The sequence below is a fragment of the Gossypium hirsutum genome, chromosome D07, assembly GCF_007990345.1.
Source record: "Gossypium hirsutum isolate 1008001.06 chromosome D07, Gossypium_hirsutum_v2.1, whole genome shotgun sequence".
Taxonomy (NCBI): domain Eukaryota; kingdom Viridiplantae; phylum Streptophyta; class Magnoliopsida; order Malvales; family Malvaceae; genus Gossypium; species Gossypium hirsutum.
The window spans coordinates 14290014-14308477 of NC_053443.1; the positions used below are offsets into that span (position 1 = coordinate 14290014).

Consider the following 18464-nt stretch of genomic DNA (forward strand, 5'->3'; position numbering starts at 1 on the left):
GTTTAGATTTGTGTTTGTGCATGATTTTGGCTTGTAATACTACCATGTTCTCATGTATAATGTGAAAATGTTGGTATCATCAATGTAAACGTTCCTCGTTTTCTTTCATTTTTCTGCTTGTGTATTTTGCTGCTATATTCAAATTGTTTCTTCCAACCATTACAAGCATGCTTCTTTTCTATGACACAACCTTGGCATGTAAGTTGCGAAGATGATACAATTTTTTGCATTGGTTTGTCTGTACCAAAATGTTGCAAGAACTTCCTTAATTTACGAGAAACTTAACAAGAAAATCTATAATATTTGATTCTAATTCCATTTCTTACCTGTACTTAGCAAAGAAGAAGAAACGTTCATTTAAAATCACGATGAGTGGTGTTGTAATTACTCATTTCATGCCTTATAAGGTCAAGAGTAAGATTTCCGTCTATAAGAAAAGACCACATTTCATGATCAATTTTTATTTTTTTCGGAAAGTACCCATTGAGAGAGAAATAATCACTACTACTAGTGATGAATACCTTGATTTCAATAAAAAAAAGTGCATCTAGGGTCACTATTTGTACATTGAAATAAGTTTTACCTTTGGGTGGCTAACACTACGTAAGCACATGATTCGTAGTCTACATCTCATTGAACATAGGCAACTCCTTAAGGATTTCACTGCTGCCATATGTCAGAGCTTAATATCAACTGCGAAGCCCCCCTTCACAGGCATAATGCTAAGCCTCCTTGGATTCTTGATGATGTTGAAGCAATGGCACATCAACCATAGATTTCATTAGGCATATAGATATAGAAAAAGTTGCTAAAAAGACTAATATTGAATAATAAATCTAAAAGAAATTGTTAGTATAAAATCATTTTTGAACTCTATCAGAGTTAAAATTCCTTTCAATTAAATAGCTTGATTTATGAAAGTATGAAATATATTCCTTCTAAGGCATATCTCTAAATAAACAAATCTAGGGAATGTAACCAGCACTCACATATCTGAACCTCACCCATTTGTGTATTTGCAACTGCTGGATCTGGTGCATTGATTAGCATGTGTGGTTGGAACCAACCAACATTCACTACTTGGTTGACATTCATCCAACGAACTGCATTTACTGCCTTCTTTTTCTCTTTCTTCTCCAACAATCATTTAATAGAAATGTAGTTGTTGATATAAAAATTGATTGTGGCAATAAGCTAGTAGTTTTTTCTGGAGGAAACTAGATTCAAGAAAAAAAATTAGGCAGTTTGCCTTTATTTTATGTTAGACTATATAGGAAGATTTGCTGTAAAAAAAAAAGAAAAGAAACTCACTTAACAACACTTTATGAATTGTATACAAAAAAACTCAATAAAAAACAAGAACTCAAGGCACTTTTTATTCACTAATTTACATCCTTTATATAGGCTGAAACTACAACAAATTTAGCTAAAAATAGGATAACTCAGAAGCAAAATCACAATCAGATGTTAAACCATGATTTTAGTTAACCATTCAACAACTTTATTGAAACTAATTTGAATATTTCATCTGCTGATATGCCCAAGATTTTAGGCCACTAACTGAGTTGGTGATAAACTTTAACACTCCCCTTCAACAAAAACTCCAAACCTTTTCGTAATCCCAAGTTGTGAGCAAATATTTTCCAACTTAGTTGTACTCAAGCCTTTCGTGAACAACTCTGCAACCTAGTTATCAGTCTTGGCATAGAACAACTTAATTTCTTCTTGTAACACCTTCTCCCTAACAAAATGGTAGTGCACCTCCACATGTTTGGTCCTTGCATGAAATACAGGATTTTCTGCTAAACGCATAACTGACTGATTGTCACAATAGAGGGGTATTGCATAATCAACTTTTTGGTGCAAATATTCCACAAGAAAACTAACCATGTACTTTATTGGGCTGCCATAGCTGCTGCGCTATATTCTGCCTCTATTGTCGATAAGGACACAGTTGGTTGTCTTTTAGTAGACCCAGGAATTGTCCCCAAGCCAAACTTGAATACATAGCCTGTGGTTGATCGACGTGTATCGTGATCCCCTGCATAGCCAGCATCACAATAACCAGCTAGTTTGTAAACCTCACATTTCTTATATAGAAGGCCATAATCAAGAGTACCCTTCACATATCTTAGAACTCGTCGAACTGCTTCCAAGTGTTGTTTCTTAGGATTCTGTATATATTGACTCATTACCCCAACAATATAAGAAATATCAGGTCCAGTTAAAGTTAGGTAAATGAGACTACCTACAAGTTGTTGATACATTAACCTATCTTCCAAGTCTTTCCCTTCATGAGCACAAAACTTGGTGTTTGGTTTCACTGGTATAGTGATGGTCTTGCAATTGAGCATTCCAAATTTCTACAACAAATCTTTTGCATATTTCTCTTGACAAAGAAACATGCATTCTTTTGTATAATCAATTTCTAGCCTCAAGAAGTGTTTAAGTTGGCCAAGTTCCTTTATTTGAAAACGGACTGACAAGTTTTGTCGAACTTGGTGGATTTCATCATTATCATCTCCAGTGATTATCAAATTGCCCACATACACCAACACTATTGCCAACTTCCCTTCACTAACCTTGACAAACAGACTAGAATCTGCATGAGCCATAACATAATCAGTTTGAGTTAAACATTCAGCAATCTTACCATACCATGCTCCCAGCGATTGCTTTAACCCATATAACGCCTTCTTTAACTTGCAAACATAACCAGGATGACTTCCACTCTTAAATCTAATAGGCTGATTCATGTAAATTTCACGATCTAGCTCTCCATGCAAAAAAGCGTTCTTCACATCCGTTTGGCACAACTTCCTATCTTTGCTAGTAGCAAGAGCCAAGAGAACTCGAATAGTAACAATGTTTACCACCGGACTAAACGTCTCTTCATAGTCCAATCCATATTGTTAAAAATATCCCCTTGCAACTAACCAAGCCTTGTACCTCTCAACTGATCTATCAGGGCGTACTTTATTTTATAAACCCATTTACAAGATATGGGTTTCACATCTAGTGGACGTGGCACAAGCTTCCGTCTGGTTTTGTTCCAATGCAGCAATCTCTTCTTCCATTGCTTTTACCCACTCAGAATCTTAAGACACTTCTTCATAAGTTGTTAGCTCGACTAAAGGTTTTTCCTCCGCTACAGCTACATTAGCATACTTTAGATTTTACCTACGAAATCTGGCTGATCTTCTAAGTTGTGGTTGCAAAGTTTTTTCACCCTCTAAATTGATTTCGGCCTTTTTCCTCTGATGAACACCATTTCGCCAAGAATTTGTTGTTGTCTTAACAACTTCATTGTCTCCAATTTCTTTATTAGCTGCAGGACTTGGTTGTATCTCAAGAAACTGCTCATCTATTTTCCCTTGGGGTTGATCTTCTTTTACTTTAGAATCTGGCAACTTCACTTGTTGTGGAGTCCACCAAGAAGAAGTTTCATCAAACACTACATTGTGTGATGTATAGCATTTCTCAATCACAGGGTCAAAACACCTCCATCCTTTCCTTTGGTTATCATATCCAACGAAGATACATCGAATTTCTTTCTTATCGAACTTGCTCCTTAAATAACCTAGAATAAACACATAGCAAATACACCCAACAACTCGAAAATTACCAACAGCAGGTTTAGTATCCCATAGTACCTCAAAGAGTGATATGAAACCAAGCTTTAGTGTTGGAAGTTTATTAAGGACATGAGCAGCAGTGTTCATGCATTCTGCCCAAAATCTTCCAGGTGTATTTTTTACATGAAACATACTCTGACACGTCTCAACAAGATGTTGATGCTTCCTATTGGCAACTCCGTTTTGTTGTGGCATGTTGGCACATGTAAATTGATGATGAATCTGGTTATTTCTTACATAGGTAGAAAACTCATCTGATGTGTACTCCCCGCCATTATCTGTGCGTAAGCATTGAATTTTTCTACCAACCTCTGTTTTAGCTACTTCTTTAAATTCTTTAAACTTGGCAAATGTCTTTGATTTTTCTTTCATAAAAAAAAACCCACACGTACCTTGAGATATCATCAATAAAAGTCACCATATAGCACATCCCATAAATTGAAGGTTGCTTGACTCGCCCAAACACATCAGAATGAACTAGCTCTAACCGAGCCTTTGCTTTGTACTTAGATTCTTTATATGGTAACTGATGCGCCTTACCGAATTGACATCCTGTACAAACAGTATCATCTCGCACTTCAAGTTGAGGAAGACCCTTTAGCATTAAGTTTTTCATCATAACTTTCAGCTTGTGATAACTGACGTGTTCAAGCCTTGCGTGCGACAAATCTGTCGTCTCATTCTTCTTTATTTTGTCCACATAAGCAGTTTTTGTCGACATTATATAGACAAATTCCATTCTCTTCCCTTTCATGGTTGGTGTTCTTGAGACTTTAACATTTTCGAATACCTTTACACCCTGTGGACTAAACAAAACATGGTGGCCTGCAGATGTTAATTATGCAACAGATAATAATTTTTTCTTCATGCAAGGCACATGATAAACACTTTGAATTGACATTGGATTAGAACTAAATCGAGGTGCAATAGTCGTCTTACCAACATAGGTGATAGGTAACCTTGAGTTGTTGGTCGTTACCACCACATGATTTTCTTTGTACATTGCAACATCTTGAAGCTTTTCTTGAACACCAGTCATGTGATTAGAACAACCAGAGTCAACAATCCAGTCGTTCTTATAGTCAATCTTCTAGGAAGTTGTTACTGCGAGTGCCAAGTCTTCTTCTTCCACAGCAAAGGATGCTTCAGCATCCCACTTATCATCACTCTGAACATCTCCTTTAGATGTCACTACATTACTCTCAACAACTTTCTTCTTGGACCAATAGTCTTTGGCAATGTGACCATTTTTGCTGCAATTATAACAATCACCATCAAACTCTTCCTCTGGTTGAATCGGTTGTTGTAGTTGCTACACTTTTGAGTTTCTCCAAATTGCGAACTCCCATGATGACTTTCTGATTTGCCATCATTCTTTCTTGGTCTGCTTCTGATATCATACCTGGGTTTTTCTTTGCTCTTTCCACTAAAAAGCGCCACATCCTCAGTTTTGATTGAGACTCCACCCATTTTTTTTGCCAAAGCCTCATGACCCGTCAATAGATTCTCAAAATTTGCAAGCGATGGTTGTGTTGGCCATCCTTGAATTGCAGGAACAAAACTCCTGTACTCCGGTCTCAATCCAAAATGATGATCCTTCTTATTCTAGAATCCGCAATACAAGAACTAGAATCAAGTTCAGAGATCTCACGACATAAGGTTTTTACCTTAGTGAAGTACTGGTTGACTGCCAAATCTTATTGCTTCATTTATAACAATTCATTCTCTAAGAGCTGCAACCTTGTGTCATTTTTTCGTGAGAAAAGTTCTTCCAACATGTCCCACGCCTGTTTTGGTGTGTCAATGTCTCTGATATGCTCTAACATTTCTTCTTCTACAGTGGTTTTAATTGCAAACATAGCCTTGCCTGCATTGGCCTTCCACTTCTTCAAGCTGTTAGCTTCTTGAGGCAATGGTGAAGGCTCATCTCCGCTAACAATGTCCCACACATCTTGAGCCTGCAAGTAAGACTTCATACATGTTGTCCATGTGTTGTAATTTTGGTTATTAAGCTTTTTTACTATTGCTCTAACAACTGAAAAATCAACCATGATTATCTTCACGAATTTGGCGCTGATATCACACTGTTAGACTACATGGGAAGATTTGCTGTAAAAACAAAAGAAACTCGCTCAATAACACTTTATGAATTGTATAAAAAAAACTTAATAGAAAACAAGAACTCAAGACACTTTTTATTCACTGACTTACATCCTTTATATAGGCTGAAACTACAACAATTTTAGCTAAAAAATAGAATAACTCAGAAACAAAATCACAATCAAATATTAAACCATGATTGAAACTAATTTGAATATTTCATCTGCTAATATGCTCAAAATTTTAGGCCACTAACTGAGTTGGTGGTGAACTTTAACGTTTTATTCTCACTATTTCTTCTGTTGATATTCTGGATCATGTTTCTATGCGAGTATTTGATCTGTTATATACACATCCTGTTGTGAGCGTCACCCTATCTTTTATTCATTTAGAGATTTAAATATTTTCTAATGGTGCAAAATGATACGGTTCAGTTTACGGTGCAATCGGTTTATTTGAGTTTTGACGAATTGTAACATCATTCAGAACTGTTGAAGCAACCAAAAGAGAATCCATTGTACTCAATTGATTTGTTGACTAATGGTTCTGTGTCATATGGTTAGCATTCCCAACAAGACAGTTGAGAACGAAAAATTAGCTACTGAATTTAAGGCCATCATCACCCTGGTTTTTATCTTCTATATAAAATCACCTTTTTTTTTCTTTGTCGGGAGGAGATATATAGCAGATGTCATATCACGCTTAAAAAACAGTTGCAAAGGCAAAGCCCCCACTCCAAATATAGTTAGCACTGATAGAAGATATTGCCTATGAACTTAGAGCTTCCCAACCATCATGGAAAGTACCTTTTGTCCTGCCACTCTGATCATTTCCGTAACTCAAGACTCAAGGAAGAGACAATGGAGTTAGGGTTATTTCCTTCGAAGGTATTTCTGTATTAATCTGATAGTGTATTTACTGCGACTATAGACGCCATGCCTTAGCTTCGACTTATCCCCTGAGATTAAGGATCTGCCTACAAGATAATTAAATATAAAAATAAAATATATATTGCTGCAACTGATAGCAAGAAAAAAATGAAATGAGATCCATCTTTGGTCGTCATTTGAAATACTTTGGTATGGACTGAACACTTACAAGGGCGGTGTAAAGTTTGTTGTCTGTCCATGATGCGGTTCCGAATGCCGCTAACGGACAAGTAAAAATAATATGGCTTGACAAGCAGATTACTAGGAGGCATTGGTTCTATGAACCAGAACGAGTTCGTAGGGAAGGGCTAAAGGGCTGATTAACAGCAGACAGCGTTGCTTAGGCCAGTTTCGTAATTGCCTGAAGTTTCAACGAAATTGCTTGTTGGGGATGAGGAGCAAAGGAAGAAAACAGAGAGCACAGAATAATGAAGCAAGATGCAAGAAATATTTTTACTTGTTCATAAATGTGCAACAAGGAAGCTTATTGCTGATAGCTCATTTTGCTCATTCATTCAACTAGAAAAAACAATACATTTATAGTCAAAAAAATCACCAAATACTACCTACTACCACTAATCACACTTTGAAACAAGTAAAACTTAACTTGCACACAAGCTGATTATGTCAATCAGCACCTAAAAACATAAAAAAAAATCCAACTTAGTTCATTTTAAACTAAGTAACTTAACAAAGTAACTAAACAACCTTACTGTTACAGCAAGCATACGTGCTACAGCATGTTTACAAGCTGTATGCACTTAACCAAAAATATAACAGCAGCATGGTTGGCCAATTTTCAACATTGCTGCAAATAAGCATCTTATTTTTGAAAATGTACACCTCAAAAAGTAAGTATTCACAAATCGCAGTAGAAGTAGAGGGATTTGGAACCATTATTGCTGAAACCCTGAGTAGAATTTGTGCACGACTTGCAGTGACCAAAAGTGGAATGCAAGGCTTACAACCGGCATATAGAAAGTAGATAAGAAATGAAATCTTGTTTGATAAAGACAAAAGATGTAAAAAAGGCCGAAAGAAGGGTTTATCCTAGGTGAGTTTGAAATAAAAGATGGAATTTTGCACCCAAGGTGTTACCCTTGTACATTTCATTGAGTGAATTGGAGAAAATGATTCTTGTCAGGCTAAATAAACCATGTCAAACCATTAGTGATTGAAATTCCTTCAACCATCTACAGAAAGTAGATAACAAAAGCAGGGAGGATAAACTCATTTAGTAACAATTATTTTTTACATTAACAACACAAACTTCATCAACAACATAAAGCCATAGTACCCATAGCTTTGTTTATCACACACAATTGACAATAGGCACAGAACTCTCAATCTCAAAGTAAAGGAGACAGGCACTCACAAGTTACAAACATCTTTAGCTGGAAATTTCAATGGACTTTACGTCGGGCTTTTTGACTTCAAGTTTGGGAATAGTAACAGTAAGCACCCCATTTTCCATGGAAGCCTTGATCTGATCCATCTTGGCATTCTCCGACAGTCTAAATCTCCTCATGAACTTACCACTACTGCGTTCCACCCGATGCCATGTGTCGTTCTTTTCTTCCTTCTCTACATTCCTCTCCCCGCTTATCTAAAGCACCCTGTCATCTTCAACCTCTACTTTCACTTCTTCTTTCTTAAGCCCTAGAATATCAGCCTTGAACACGTGAGCTTTTGGGGTTTCCTTCCAGTCGATTCGGGTGTTGACAAAAGCCGAGGTTTCAGAAGAGCGCGTGGAGAGTGATGAAGAAGGAGAAGAGAAAGGGAAGTCCTTGAAAGGATCCCAAACGTCAAGAGAGAATGGATCAAAGATGCTGCTGCGATGGTTGCCAAAGAAGCTTGGAGTCAGAGACATACTCGGAATGGAATGAAAAATAAGATTAAAAGTAGTACGAAAAGTGGAAGAGCTAAAAGAGCTGTCTTAGAGTTTCTCTGCTTTGCTTGTCTGGGTAATTTGGACACCTGAAATGTAGTTTTTATAGGGATCTGTCAGGATTCTAGTATTCTCATGAATTTTTGAACTTGCCCAATCCAGGATATTCGGGAATGTTCATATTCTCTATGGGCCGCTTTAAAGGCTGATGAATTGAACGATGATATGTTCTAATTCAATTGGATCTTAGTAATGGGCCAATTGTTGAGTCCAGTTTTAGAATCCATGTAACGGTTAATAGATATTTTTCTTTTTCTGTTATTTTGGTTACTGATGTCAGGTCTTTTTTGGGGCAATTTACCAAAAAAAGTAATTTTTTTTTAATTTTTCGAAATGGGCCCGATATTTTATTATTTACCAGAATAGGTCCTTTCCCCTAAATCGCGTCCACATCAGCGCGAAGTCAGGGGATGTGTCAGCAAATCGCTTCCACTTCAGCTCGCTTCTCTAACGTGGCAACAAAGTGCGGCCTGCAGAACGCGTTATCTGTCCACGTCAGCAAAGCGCGCTGATGTGGACGCGATTTGCTACAACGTGGCGCCCCCCTGGGGACGCGATTTCACCGTCTTTCTCATATTAGAATTTTTAGGGTTTTTCAAATTTTTCTGGTCCTGAAAAAATTATTTCGTGTTGACATTTCTGAGCCAATTGTATAAAAAACGCTTCAAGCAGGATGCTATTTGAGAAGAATTTCTGAAATAGCGGTTGCATGGACACGTGTTTGCTACAGTTGGTCCTGGAAGAAATAATTTTGAGTTGACGTTTCTAAGCAAATAGTATAAATCCTTTCTACCTGGATGCTTTATGAGAAGAATTTGTAAAATCGCGCCCACATGGATGCGTTTTTGCTACAGTAGGTCCTAAAAAAATTATTTCGAGTTGACGTTTCTGAGCAAATAGTATAAAAAACGCTTTAAGCAGGATACGATTTGAGAAGATTTTCTGAAATCGCACCCTCGTGGACGCGCTTTTGCTACAGTTGGTCCTGAAAAAAATAATTTCGAGTTGATGTTTCTGAGTAAATAGTATAAAATTGCTTCTACCTGGATGCTTTATGAGAAGAATTTATGAAATCATTCCCACGTGGACGCGCTTTTGCTACAGTAGCATATTTGGGCTGAGGCTATAAATGAGGCAAAAAATGTTCTCAGAATGCATAAGTCACAGCAGAAACAATTTAGAGAGGCTAAGAATGTTAGAGTTTCAAATATGAGTGAACGTACTAGTGCTGTTATTTACTACGATAGTGAGGTTTGTCACACCGAGAATGGTGTTGTTTTTTTATCGCAGAATACGATGCGACTGGTTTTTAACCAGAACATAGATTTGACAGAACTTCGTAAAATAATTAAGCGTAAAATTTTTGGAACGAAGCCAATGAAAGTTCTGTCTATCACGTATCGATTTTGTTCTTCTGTTGATCCGGTGACATATGACTCGTTCGACATAAAAGGTGCTCGTAGCTTAGAGGCAATGGTGCAGACTCATCTTGCTAGTGGAGCACCTTATATTGAGTTATATGTACAATTTACATCGCCAAATGATGTACTTGGGGACCTGTGTTCGAGATATATACACGACCCCTGGCTGACACTCGGTTACAAAACACGGAACAGGCTATATTTGGTAGTGGTGTCGAATGCACATCCCCTGCAAGACACTCTTTCGGTGGATGGGACATGTACGTCGGTGGCTCGATGTTTGATGCTGGAAATACATACTGGGGAACGGCATCAAGTTCTAGTGGGTGGCAATCTACATCCAATTGGTGACGTTATGAAATACCCAGAAGAAGGGATGATATACTCCCTACGACATCAACCGGTAAGGGGACCTCGTACGCTGCAGATGATTATGGGTTAGAAGATGACTTCGATGTTGATCCACCTGGAGAGCCCGGGCCAGATGGTACAGAAGTTGGCTTATTTTCTGAACCAGAGCCTATTCCAACAAAACCTGAATATGCTGAAAGGAGTTCAGATGATGATGAAGATCCACGATTCAGAGCATACTCACCTCCAGCCCACATGCATAATGTCGATCTGTCTGCAGATGATACGTTAGAGTTTCCAGATCTACCACACCAGTTGCATGATCGTACAAGTTCGGGGCTAGATTCGGGTGAATTTGAAGTTGGCAATCAGTTTACCAACAAAGATAGTTTTATTGGTGCTTTGAAACAACATAGTATCAAAAACGGTGTTAACTACCACGTCGTTAAATCCAAATCTGATAAGTTTGAGGCAAAGTGTGCGGTGCAAGACGGCACATGTTCATGGAAAATCTACGCCTCTTTAAGGAAAAAGACAGGGTTGTCGGAGATTAAAAAGTACAAAGGTCCACATACATGTGCTGTAGGTACAGTATTGACGGTTTCTGAATAATACTTTTATTATGTATTGTTGCATTATTTAATGTACTCCGTTTATAGGTGTTTCACAAGATAATCTCAAGATGGATTCAGCTATGTTAGCTAACTTGATACTGCCCACGGTAAAAGCAGATCCCAGGACTTCAGTGCCGGTGTTAATTGCCAATATCCGTAGCCAAATGGGGTACACGCCTTATTACCGCAAGGCTTGGATAGCTAATAAAAAGGCGTTAGAGAAGATACATAGTGGGTGGGACGCCTCATATAATGAAATATGGCAGTGGTGTCAAGTGCTAGAGAGATACGTCCCAGGTGCCATCACAGACCTTGAAACGAAACATGCGTACTACAACGGCCGATTGCTACGTGGATACCGAGTGTTCAAACGCCTGTTTTGGACCTTTAAGCAATGCCGAGATACATTTTCATACTGCAAGCCATTGGTACAAATTGACAGTACCTTTATGTTTGGTAGGTATACTCATCGACTATTGCTTGCAGTGGTACAGGATGACGGTGGGAGAATTCTTCCAATTGCATTTGCAATAACACCGGGGGAGTCGTCTGATGACTGGGATTTCTTTCTCTCTAGGTTAAGGAGGCATGTGTACCCCCAACCTGATATCTGTGTTATTTCAGATCGGGCGCCGGTATACTAGCTGCATTTGATCGAGAGGGAAGCTTATGGCAGCGCACACACCATCGATATTGCCTTAGACACATTGCTTCCAACTACTGCAGGCAATACCCATCTAAGAGCGAACGACGACAAGTGACCAACATGGATATTTAGTCTATATCTGTGTTATTTCATTTGTCAATTTGAATTAGTTTTATTGGTAGAAGTGGTATGTAATATTCGCTATGAACTTATATTGGCAGGGTATGAAATAAATAAGGATCGTTTTCATGAGATGTTAGCAATTTTACGTTCAATTAACGGAGAAGGGTCGGACTACCTTTGTAACATATGTTTCGAACAGTGGGTACAAGCATACGACGGCGGCCTACGATATGGCCATATGACGTCAAACCTGGCTGAATGCATAAATTCTGTTCTTAAAGGAACGCATCATTTACCGATAACATCAGTTGTGCGAGAGACATATTTTCGTTTGGCGGCACTATTTCCAAAGCGAGCAGCAAGTTATGCAGGCCAGATGCAGGGAGGCCATGTATGGTGTAGTAAGGTAGTTCAAGAAATTAACAAGGCCAAGGCGCGGGCAAACACCATGCACACAGTGTGTCACGATCGAGACAACTTATGGTTTCACGTGACAGAGTTTGACAGACTACACCAAGGTGTTGTTGGCGGGCAATATCGTGTACACTTACGAAATAGGACTTGCGACTGTGGGATGTTTGATGCACTTCGTTATTCATACGCTCATGTTATTGTAGCTTGTCAGAATCTCCATCTAGATCCGATGAGCTATGTGGACAAAGTGTACAAATTAGAAAACATGTACAACGTCTGGAGACACGTTTTCCCACTGGTCCCAGATCAACGTAAGTGGCCGCCCGTATCTCTTGCTCATTTTAAGCTGTTACCGGATAGAGAATTGCGTCACAAACCAAAGGGTTGACCTTGCTTGACTAGAATACGCAACAATATGGATATTCGAGAAACAACCAGTCAACAAAAGTTGTGCGGATGGTGTAGGAATCCAGGCCATACAAGTCGATCATGCCCTAATCACAATAGTTGAACGTAATTGCCGCTAATTATATTTTTTCAATTATTAATTGATAATTGTATTAATTGTTAGTAAAATTATGAAATTATATCAAATTTTTAATTTTTAATTCCAATCAAAACATTTTTCCAAATCTAACATTACGTGAATGTAAAATTATTAACTGATAATTGTATTAATGGTTAGTAAAATTATCAAATTATATTTAAGTTAAGGGACAATGATAGTTTTTAAGCCTTTAGGTTAAGGGTTTATGGAATTTAAGTTAAGGGTTAGGGTTTTTAGGTTAAGGGTTTATGGAATTTAAGTTAAGGGTTTAGGGTTTCTAGGTTAAGGGTTAAGGTTTTTAGGTTAAGGGTTTATAGGTTTTAAGTTTAAAGTTTAGGGTTTCTAGGTTAAAGGTTAGAGTTTTTAGGTTAAGGGTTTATGTGTTTTAAGTTTAAGGTTTATGGTTTTTAGGTTAAGAGTTTAGGGTTTTTAAGTTAAGAGTTATGGTTTTTAGGTTAAGGGTTTATGGTTTTTAGGTTTAGGGTTTAGGGTTTTTAAGTTAAGTGTTAGGTTTTTTAGGTTAAGGGTTTATGGAATTTAAGTTAAGGGTTTAAGGTTTTTAAGTTAAGGGTTAGGGTTTTTAGGTTAAGGTTTTATGAAATTTAATTTAAGGGTTTAGGGTTTCTAGGTTAAGGGTTAGGGTTTTTAGGTTAAGGATTTATGTGTTTTAAGTTTAAGGTTTAGGGTTTTAGGTTAAGAGTTTAGGGTTTTTAAGTTAAGGGTTAAGATTTTTAGCTTAAGGGTTTTTAGGTTTAGGGTTTAGGATTTTTAAGTTAAAGGTTAGGGTTTTTAGGTTAAGGGTTTATGGAATTTAAGTTAAGGGTTTAGGGTGCGTTTGGTTCGCTGTATTGGATTAGAGGTGTATTGGATTAGAGGTGTATTGGGATTAGAGGTGTAATAGCTAATCCACTGTTTGGTTGAATGTAATGGAATAGAGGCGTAATAGTAATCTTGTGTTTGGTTGAATGGAATAGAGGTGTAATAGCATAATGGAAAAAACTAAAATGACTAGAATACCCTTAGCATAAAATTGTTTTGGTAAATGATTATTGTTATTGTTATTTAAATTTTAATAAGATTATTATTATCAGTAATAAATAATTTAATCATATTTTAACATAATTATTATTAAATATATTTTAATTAAAATATATAATTTATAATAAAATTCTTAATAATCAATATTCTTATATGAATTTACTCAAATCATAATATATGATACTATAAAATATAATTTGAAATAATTAATATTAAATATATTTTAATTAAAATATATGATTTAATAAAATTCTTAATATTAAATATTCTTATATGAATTTTCTAAAATCATAATATATAATACTATAAAATATAATTTAACATAATTATTATTAAATATAAGTTAATAAAAATATATAATTTATCATCATACTATAGATAAATATTGAAATTTGTCACTGTACTTTATTTTTATTTATATTTGCCGTTATTTTTTAAAAAAATGAGTAAATTTGTAACTTAATTTTTATGTTATTGAATTTTACCACTAAAATTTAAATTTTATTAATTTTTGCCACTAACTCTTATTTTTTAGTTAAACTCTTATTTTAAATTTATATTGAATTTTTATTTTTTTAAATTACAAATATCTTCATTTAACTTAACGAGTAAATATAATTCTTGACTTTCCTTTCTCATCATCTAAACAAAAGCACAATAAACAAATTGTCAAAAAGAAACCCAAATCCAATAGTTGGGAGATTCAAAAGCTTTCTCCAATAATGTGTTTCTTCTATAAGAAACAATGCTTATAAGCAGCTTGTCAAAGCTCAAAATCTATTTAGTCCTATGTCATACATCCAATGTCATTTGTATATATGCTCCCTCACATCAGCACAAAACACAAGACTCAATATGAAGCATACATGAGAAGAAAACAGTTGGATTGAGTTAATGAAGTACATGCATCTTATGTGTTTTTCTTTCTCAGGGAAAACCTTTCGAGAAAAAAGAAAGTAGAAAAGGAATTAAAAAAATGTTGGTGAAACATTTGAGGAACATGCAAACAAGGTATCCTACAGCTAGTAGTGGTGATGAAATACTCTGCAACAAAATCAGCGCATCTTATAGAATTGAACTCTCGAAACCACACAACGTCGTCCGCTCAATGAATATTTAACCATTATATCAACGTCTCGGGGATTCTTCTTGTTTGGTGCAACAGTCATGCTCCCAATTATTGTCTCCCCTTCACAGATGGTTAACACATCCTCTAGATATAGGACTGTTTGCTTCCAATGGGTAGCTCGCGATCTTGGTCCTGCATTTTGTATTTGCCATTTGCCAAGGCAAAGTTCTTCTAGGCTGGCTTGCTGATTTCTATTCGTAGATAAATGGAAAGGACAAAGGATGGAGAATTTTGATGTAGATACAAACCTGTAGAGAAACCCATCAATTTGTGGCATTTGGTAAACGAAACATCAAAATATGCAACGAAAGCATGGATGTAATCATCACGCTTTGCAATAAGCTTGAAAGGTGCAGTGAAAGAAGCATCCCCAAGAACCATCTTAGAAATATCCATTGTCTGAAACCAGAAAACCAAAATAAATAATTCAGTTGTACTCCAAACACATTATTTTGTAAAATAATTTCCAATAAGTGTTCATATATATAGATACCCAATGATATATACATACATACAGGAATATGCTTGTGTATTTTCTCACCTTGAGAAGGTGGCAAATTGTTACAATTTGTTTCTGGTCAACCGTGTCAACAAGAGGTTCCATCATAGCTTGCTTTTTTATACAACTCATGTCAAAGCCATAAACATTATTCCAAACTGTAGCAAGATGATGCCATGTAGAAAAGATGGGGTATATATAAGAATACAAAAAGTTGAATTGCAATGAAACACAATAGAAAAACTCGTTGAAAGTTATACAAATACATATGAACATGAATACCTAGATTTATATCAATTTAGCAGTCTGTTATACTCACATTCGATCTTGTCGTCTTTGTACTCGGCATCCTCAATTGCTGTCAAGTAAAGAGAAGCTTCATCTGGTAGCACAACTCCATCATCAACCTGACACGGGTGAAGGAATAAGAACTTTGATTGTAAAGAATGTAGCTTATAAGAACCCAACAAAAGTTTTGCTTTGATGAGCAAGAGTAAAAATAAATTTAAAAGGCCCAGCCCGTTCACCACACGAAATAATAAGGAAGTAAACTGCTCAAGAGAGCTTGACATGATGATGGAGTTAAAATCTCAATCAATTAACAGTTATAGCAGGAATCTAAGCTACTTTCTGCAAATCATAGCATGCAACAGAGAATTTAACTAACAAAGTAGCTAGCTGCCCCCAACCACACGAAGCAATACAAGAAGGCACAACAATTTTAAAAACTTCACCATCAGGCAAGCCATTTGTTTCAACAATTTGTTTAGCCATGTCAACCATATGGGAGCATTCAATCTAGGAAAGGGAAAAATATGAACAGCATTTGACAAATAAGAGATAGACGCCAGGAGTGTAAGAATTTGGTCAGACAGATTATTAACAACACATAAAACAGAAACAGAAGGAAGATGTAAACTTGGAAGTCATACAGCATAAACATGTGCCGCCCCTGCTTTTGCACAAAACAGGGACAAAATTCCAGTCCCAGCTCCCACGTCAAGAACTACTTTGTTCTGGAATAGAAACTTATTCCGATAAATAACATTTTGATATGTCTTGGTTCGCACTACATCTTTAAGCATTTCCTGAAATACAAGGAATAGCAGGTTAACACAGAGGAAAAACATTTCACAAAAAAGAAGAAATGAAAAAGTTACGCAACCGTATCAAGTTCTTCTACTGAAACCAAGAAAACAAACGCAGAAATCATTTCCACAAATTTAAGTAAAAGATTAAGTTAAAAAAAGAAGACAGTTTTTGGATAGTAACTGTGATGCATTAATTCATGTATGAGCTTAAACAAACAGAAAAATTACAACCAACCCTCCAATAACAGATATTCGGCACCCAATAGATCACAAAATAATGGTGACTGAAGCAGAACCATTCCATAAATAAGTCGACAAAAACGAAACAAGATTCAAATGTCCAAGTTGTTGCACACTTACTTCATGAATACCTGCACATACATAAAAGATGGAACAAAGATTTAGAGGAAAGTGCTCACTGGAGATAAATACAAGAATGTATAACTTGAAACATCAGCGAACCCAATGCCCTACCTAATACCAACATGCTAGCCCCATAAACATGCAACCAGTGAACCACAAATTACTTAGATATAAATAAACTATTGAACTCAACAAGCTCTAACTTTTGCGAAGATAGAAACTTTCTTCTCACATTCGAACCTTCTTCACAAAATGTGAAATGCAACACTAAGAAATCCTCACATTCTCATTGTTTTCTAATCAACAAGAAAAATCAGTAAAAAAACTTCAAAATTGAATCTTGGAAAAGAGGATGAGAAGCAGAAAATATACCGAAGTGAGAGTAAGAATCGAAGTAATAATCAGCACTGGTTTTATCATCTTCGCCGTCGCAACCGAAAAACGAAATGTCGGGCTCTCCCATAGAAACATATTCACTAGCTTTGTCAACGGCGACGATTGAATCATCGAGATTGGAGCTGTTGCTGGCGATTTCCTTGTCGTCGGCGTCTCGGAAGTGAATGTTAGCTCCTTCAAAATTGTTCGAAGAGTTGGTCGAGGTTTGAGTTGTGTTGGGGATCTAGAAATAGAGAGAGATAATAAAATACCAGTGCCATGCCATGCCCACCACACGTGAAAAAACCTATATAAAAAAGAGAGGTAAAAAAGAGAAGGAGAAGAGGCGATGAGAGTGGAGAAGAAAGCTAGAAGGAAGAAACAGAAGACGTGGATTTTGGGTAAAACAGAAGCGGGAATGGGGAGGGTAAAACAGGGACCAAAACTGAAGCAGCGCCTAAACTGAGCTCAAGGAAGGGATTAGAAATCAGTGGTTTTCACCGATTAGAAAGGTAAAGGATTACACCCGTATTAGCAATACATCAAACCAAACGATGGAATACAGCCGCATTAGGTGGGGCCCACCGATTAGGGATGTATTGGCTATGCCAATACATCCAACCAAACATGCTCTTAAGGTTTTTAGGTTAAGGGTTAGGGTTTTTAGGTTAAGGGTTTATGGGTTTTAAGTTTAGGGTTTTTAGGTTAAGGGTTTATAGAATTTAAGTTAAAGGTTTATGGTTTTTAAGTTAAGGGTTAGGGTTTTTAGGTTAAGGGTTTATGGGTTTTAAGTTTAGTGTTTAGGGTTTTTAAGTTAAGGGTTAGGGTTTTTAGGTTAAGGGTTTATGGAATTTAAGTTAAGGGTTTATGGTTTTTAAGTTAAGGGTTAGGGTTTTTAGGTTAAGGGTTAGGGTTTTTAGGTTAAGGGTTTATGGAGTTTAAGTTAAGGGTTTAGTGTTTTTAAGTTTAGGGTTTAGTGTTTTTAGGTTTAAGGTTTAGGGTTTCTAAGTTAAGGGTTAAGGTTTTTAGGTTAAGGGTTTATGGGTTTTAAGTTTAGTGTTTAGGGTTTTTAAGTTAATGGTTTAGGGTTTTTAAGTGAAGGGTTAGGGTTTTTAAGTTAAGAGTTAGGATTAGAGTTAGGGTTTTTAGTTTAAGGGTTTAAGGTTTGTCAATTAAATTATGCATTTAATTATAAATTATAAATTTATATATTTTTAATAAATTAGTTTAGGGTTTTTAAG

At 36.3% G+C, this 18464-nt stretch overlaps 1 protein-coding gene and 1 pseudogene across 1 annotated transcript; both read right to left on the minus strand.

Moving 5' to 3' along the window:
• Positions 1–7860: 7860 nt before the first annotated feature.
• LOC107956659 (18.1 kDa class I heat shock protein-like) lies at positions 7861–8635 on the minus strand (annotated as a pseudogene).
• Positions 8636–14432: 5797 nt separating this feature from the next.
• Positions 14433–17395, minus strand: LOC107954208 (protein arginine N-methyltransferase 1.1). Its single transcript, XM_041097556.1, has 8 exons — positions 17221–17395; positions 16846–16856; positions 16327–16482; positions 16099–16192; positions 15714–15872; positions 15437–15552; positions 15144–15294; positions 14433–15027 (listed from the first exon to the last, which is right to left on the minus strand). The coding sequence occupies exons 1-8, from the start codon at positions 17309–17311 to the stop codon at positions 14822–14824; spliced, it is 984 nt and encodes a 327-aa protein (XP_040953490.1). The 5' UTR covers positions 17312–17395; the 3' UTR covers positions 14433–14821.
• Between the last annotated feature and the right edge of the window lie 1069 nt (positions 17396–18464).

Bases quoted from the DNA above. Each gene is read 5' to 3' on its own strand.
- LOC107954208 (XM_041097556.1), bottom strand. From the start codon at position 17,311: ATGGGAGAGCCCGACATTTCGTTTTTCGGTTGCGACGGCGAAGATGAT. The intron at 16,193-16,326 runs GTATGACTTCCA...TCCCTTTCCTAG, and splicing joins GGGCGGCACATGTTTATGCT to ATTGAATGCTCCCATATGGT. The intron at 15,295-15,436 runs GTGAGAAAATAC...TTCTGGTTTCAG, and splicing joins CAATTTGCCACCTTCTCAAG to ACAATGGATATTTCTAAGAT.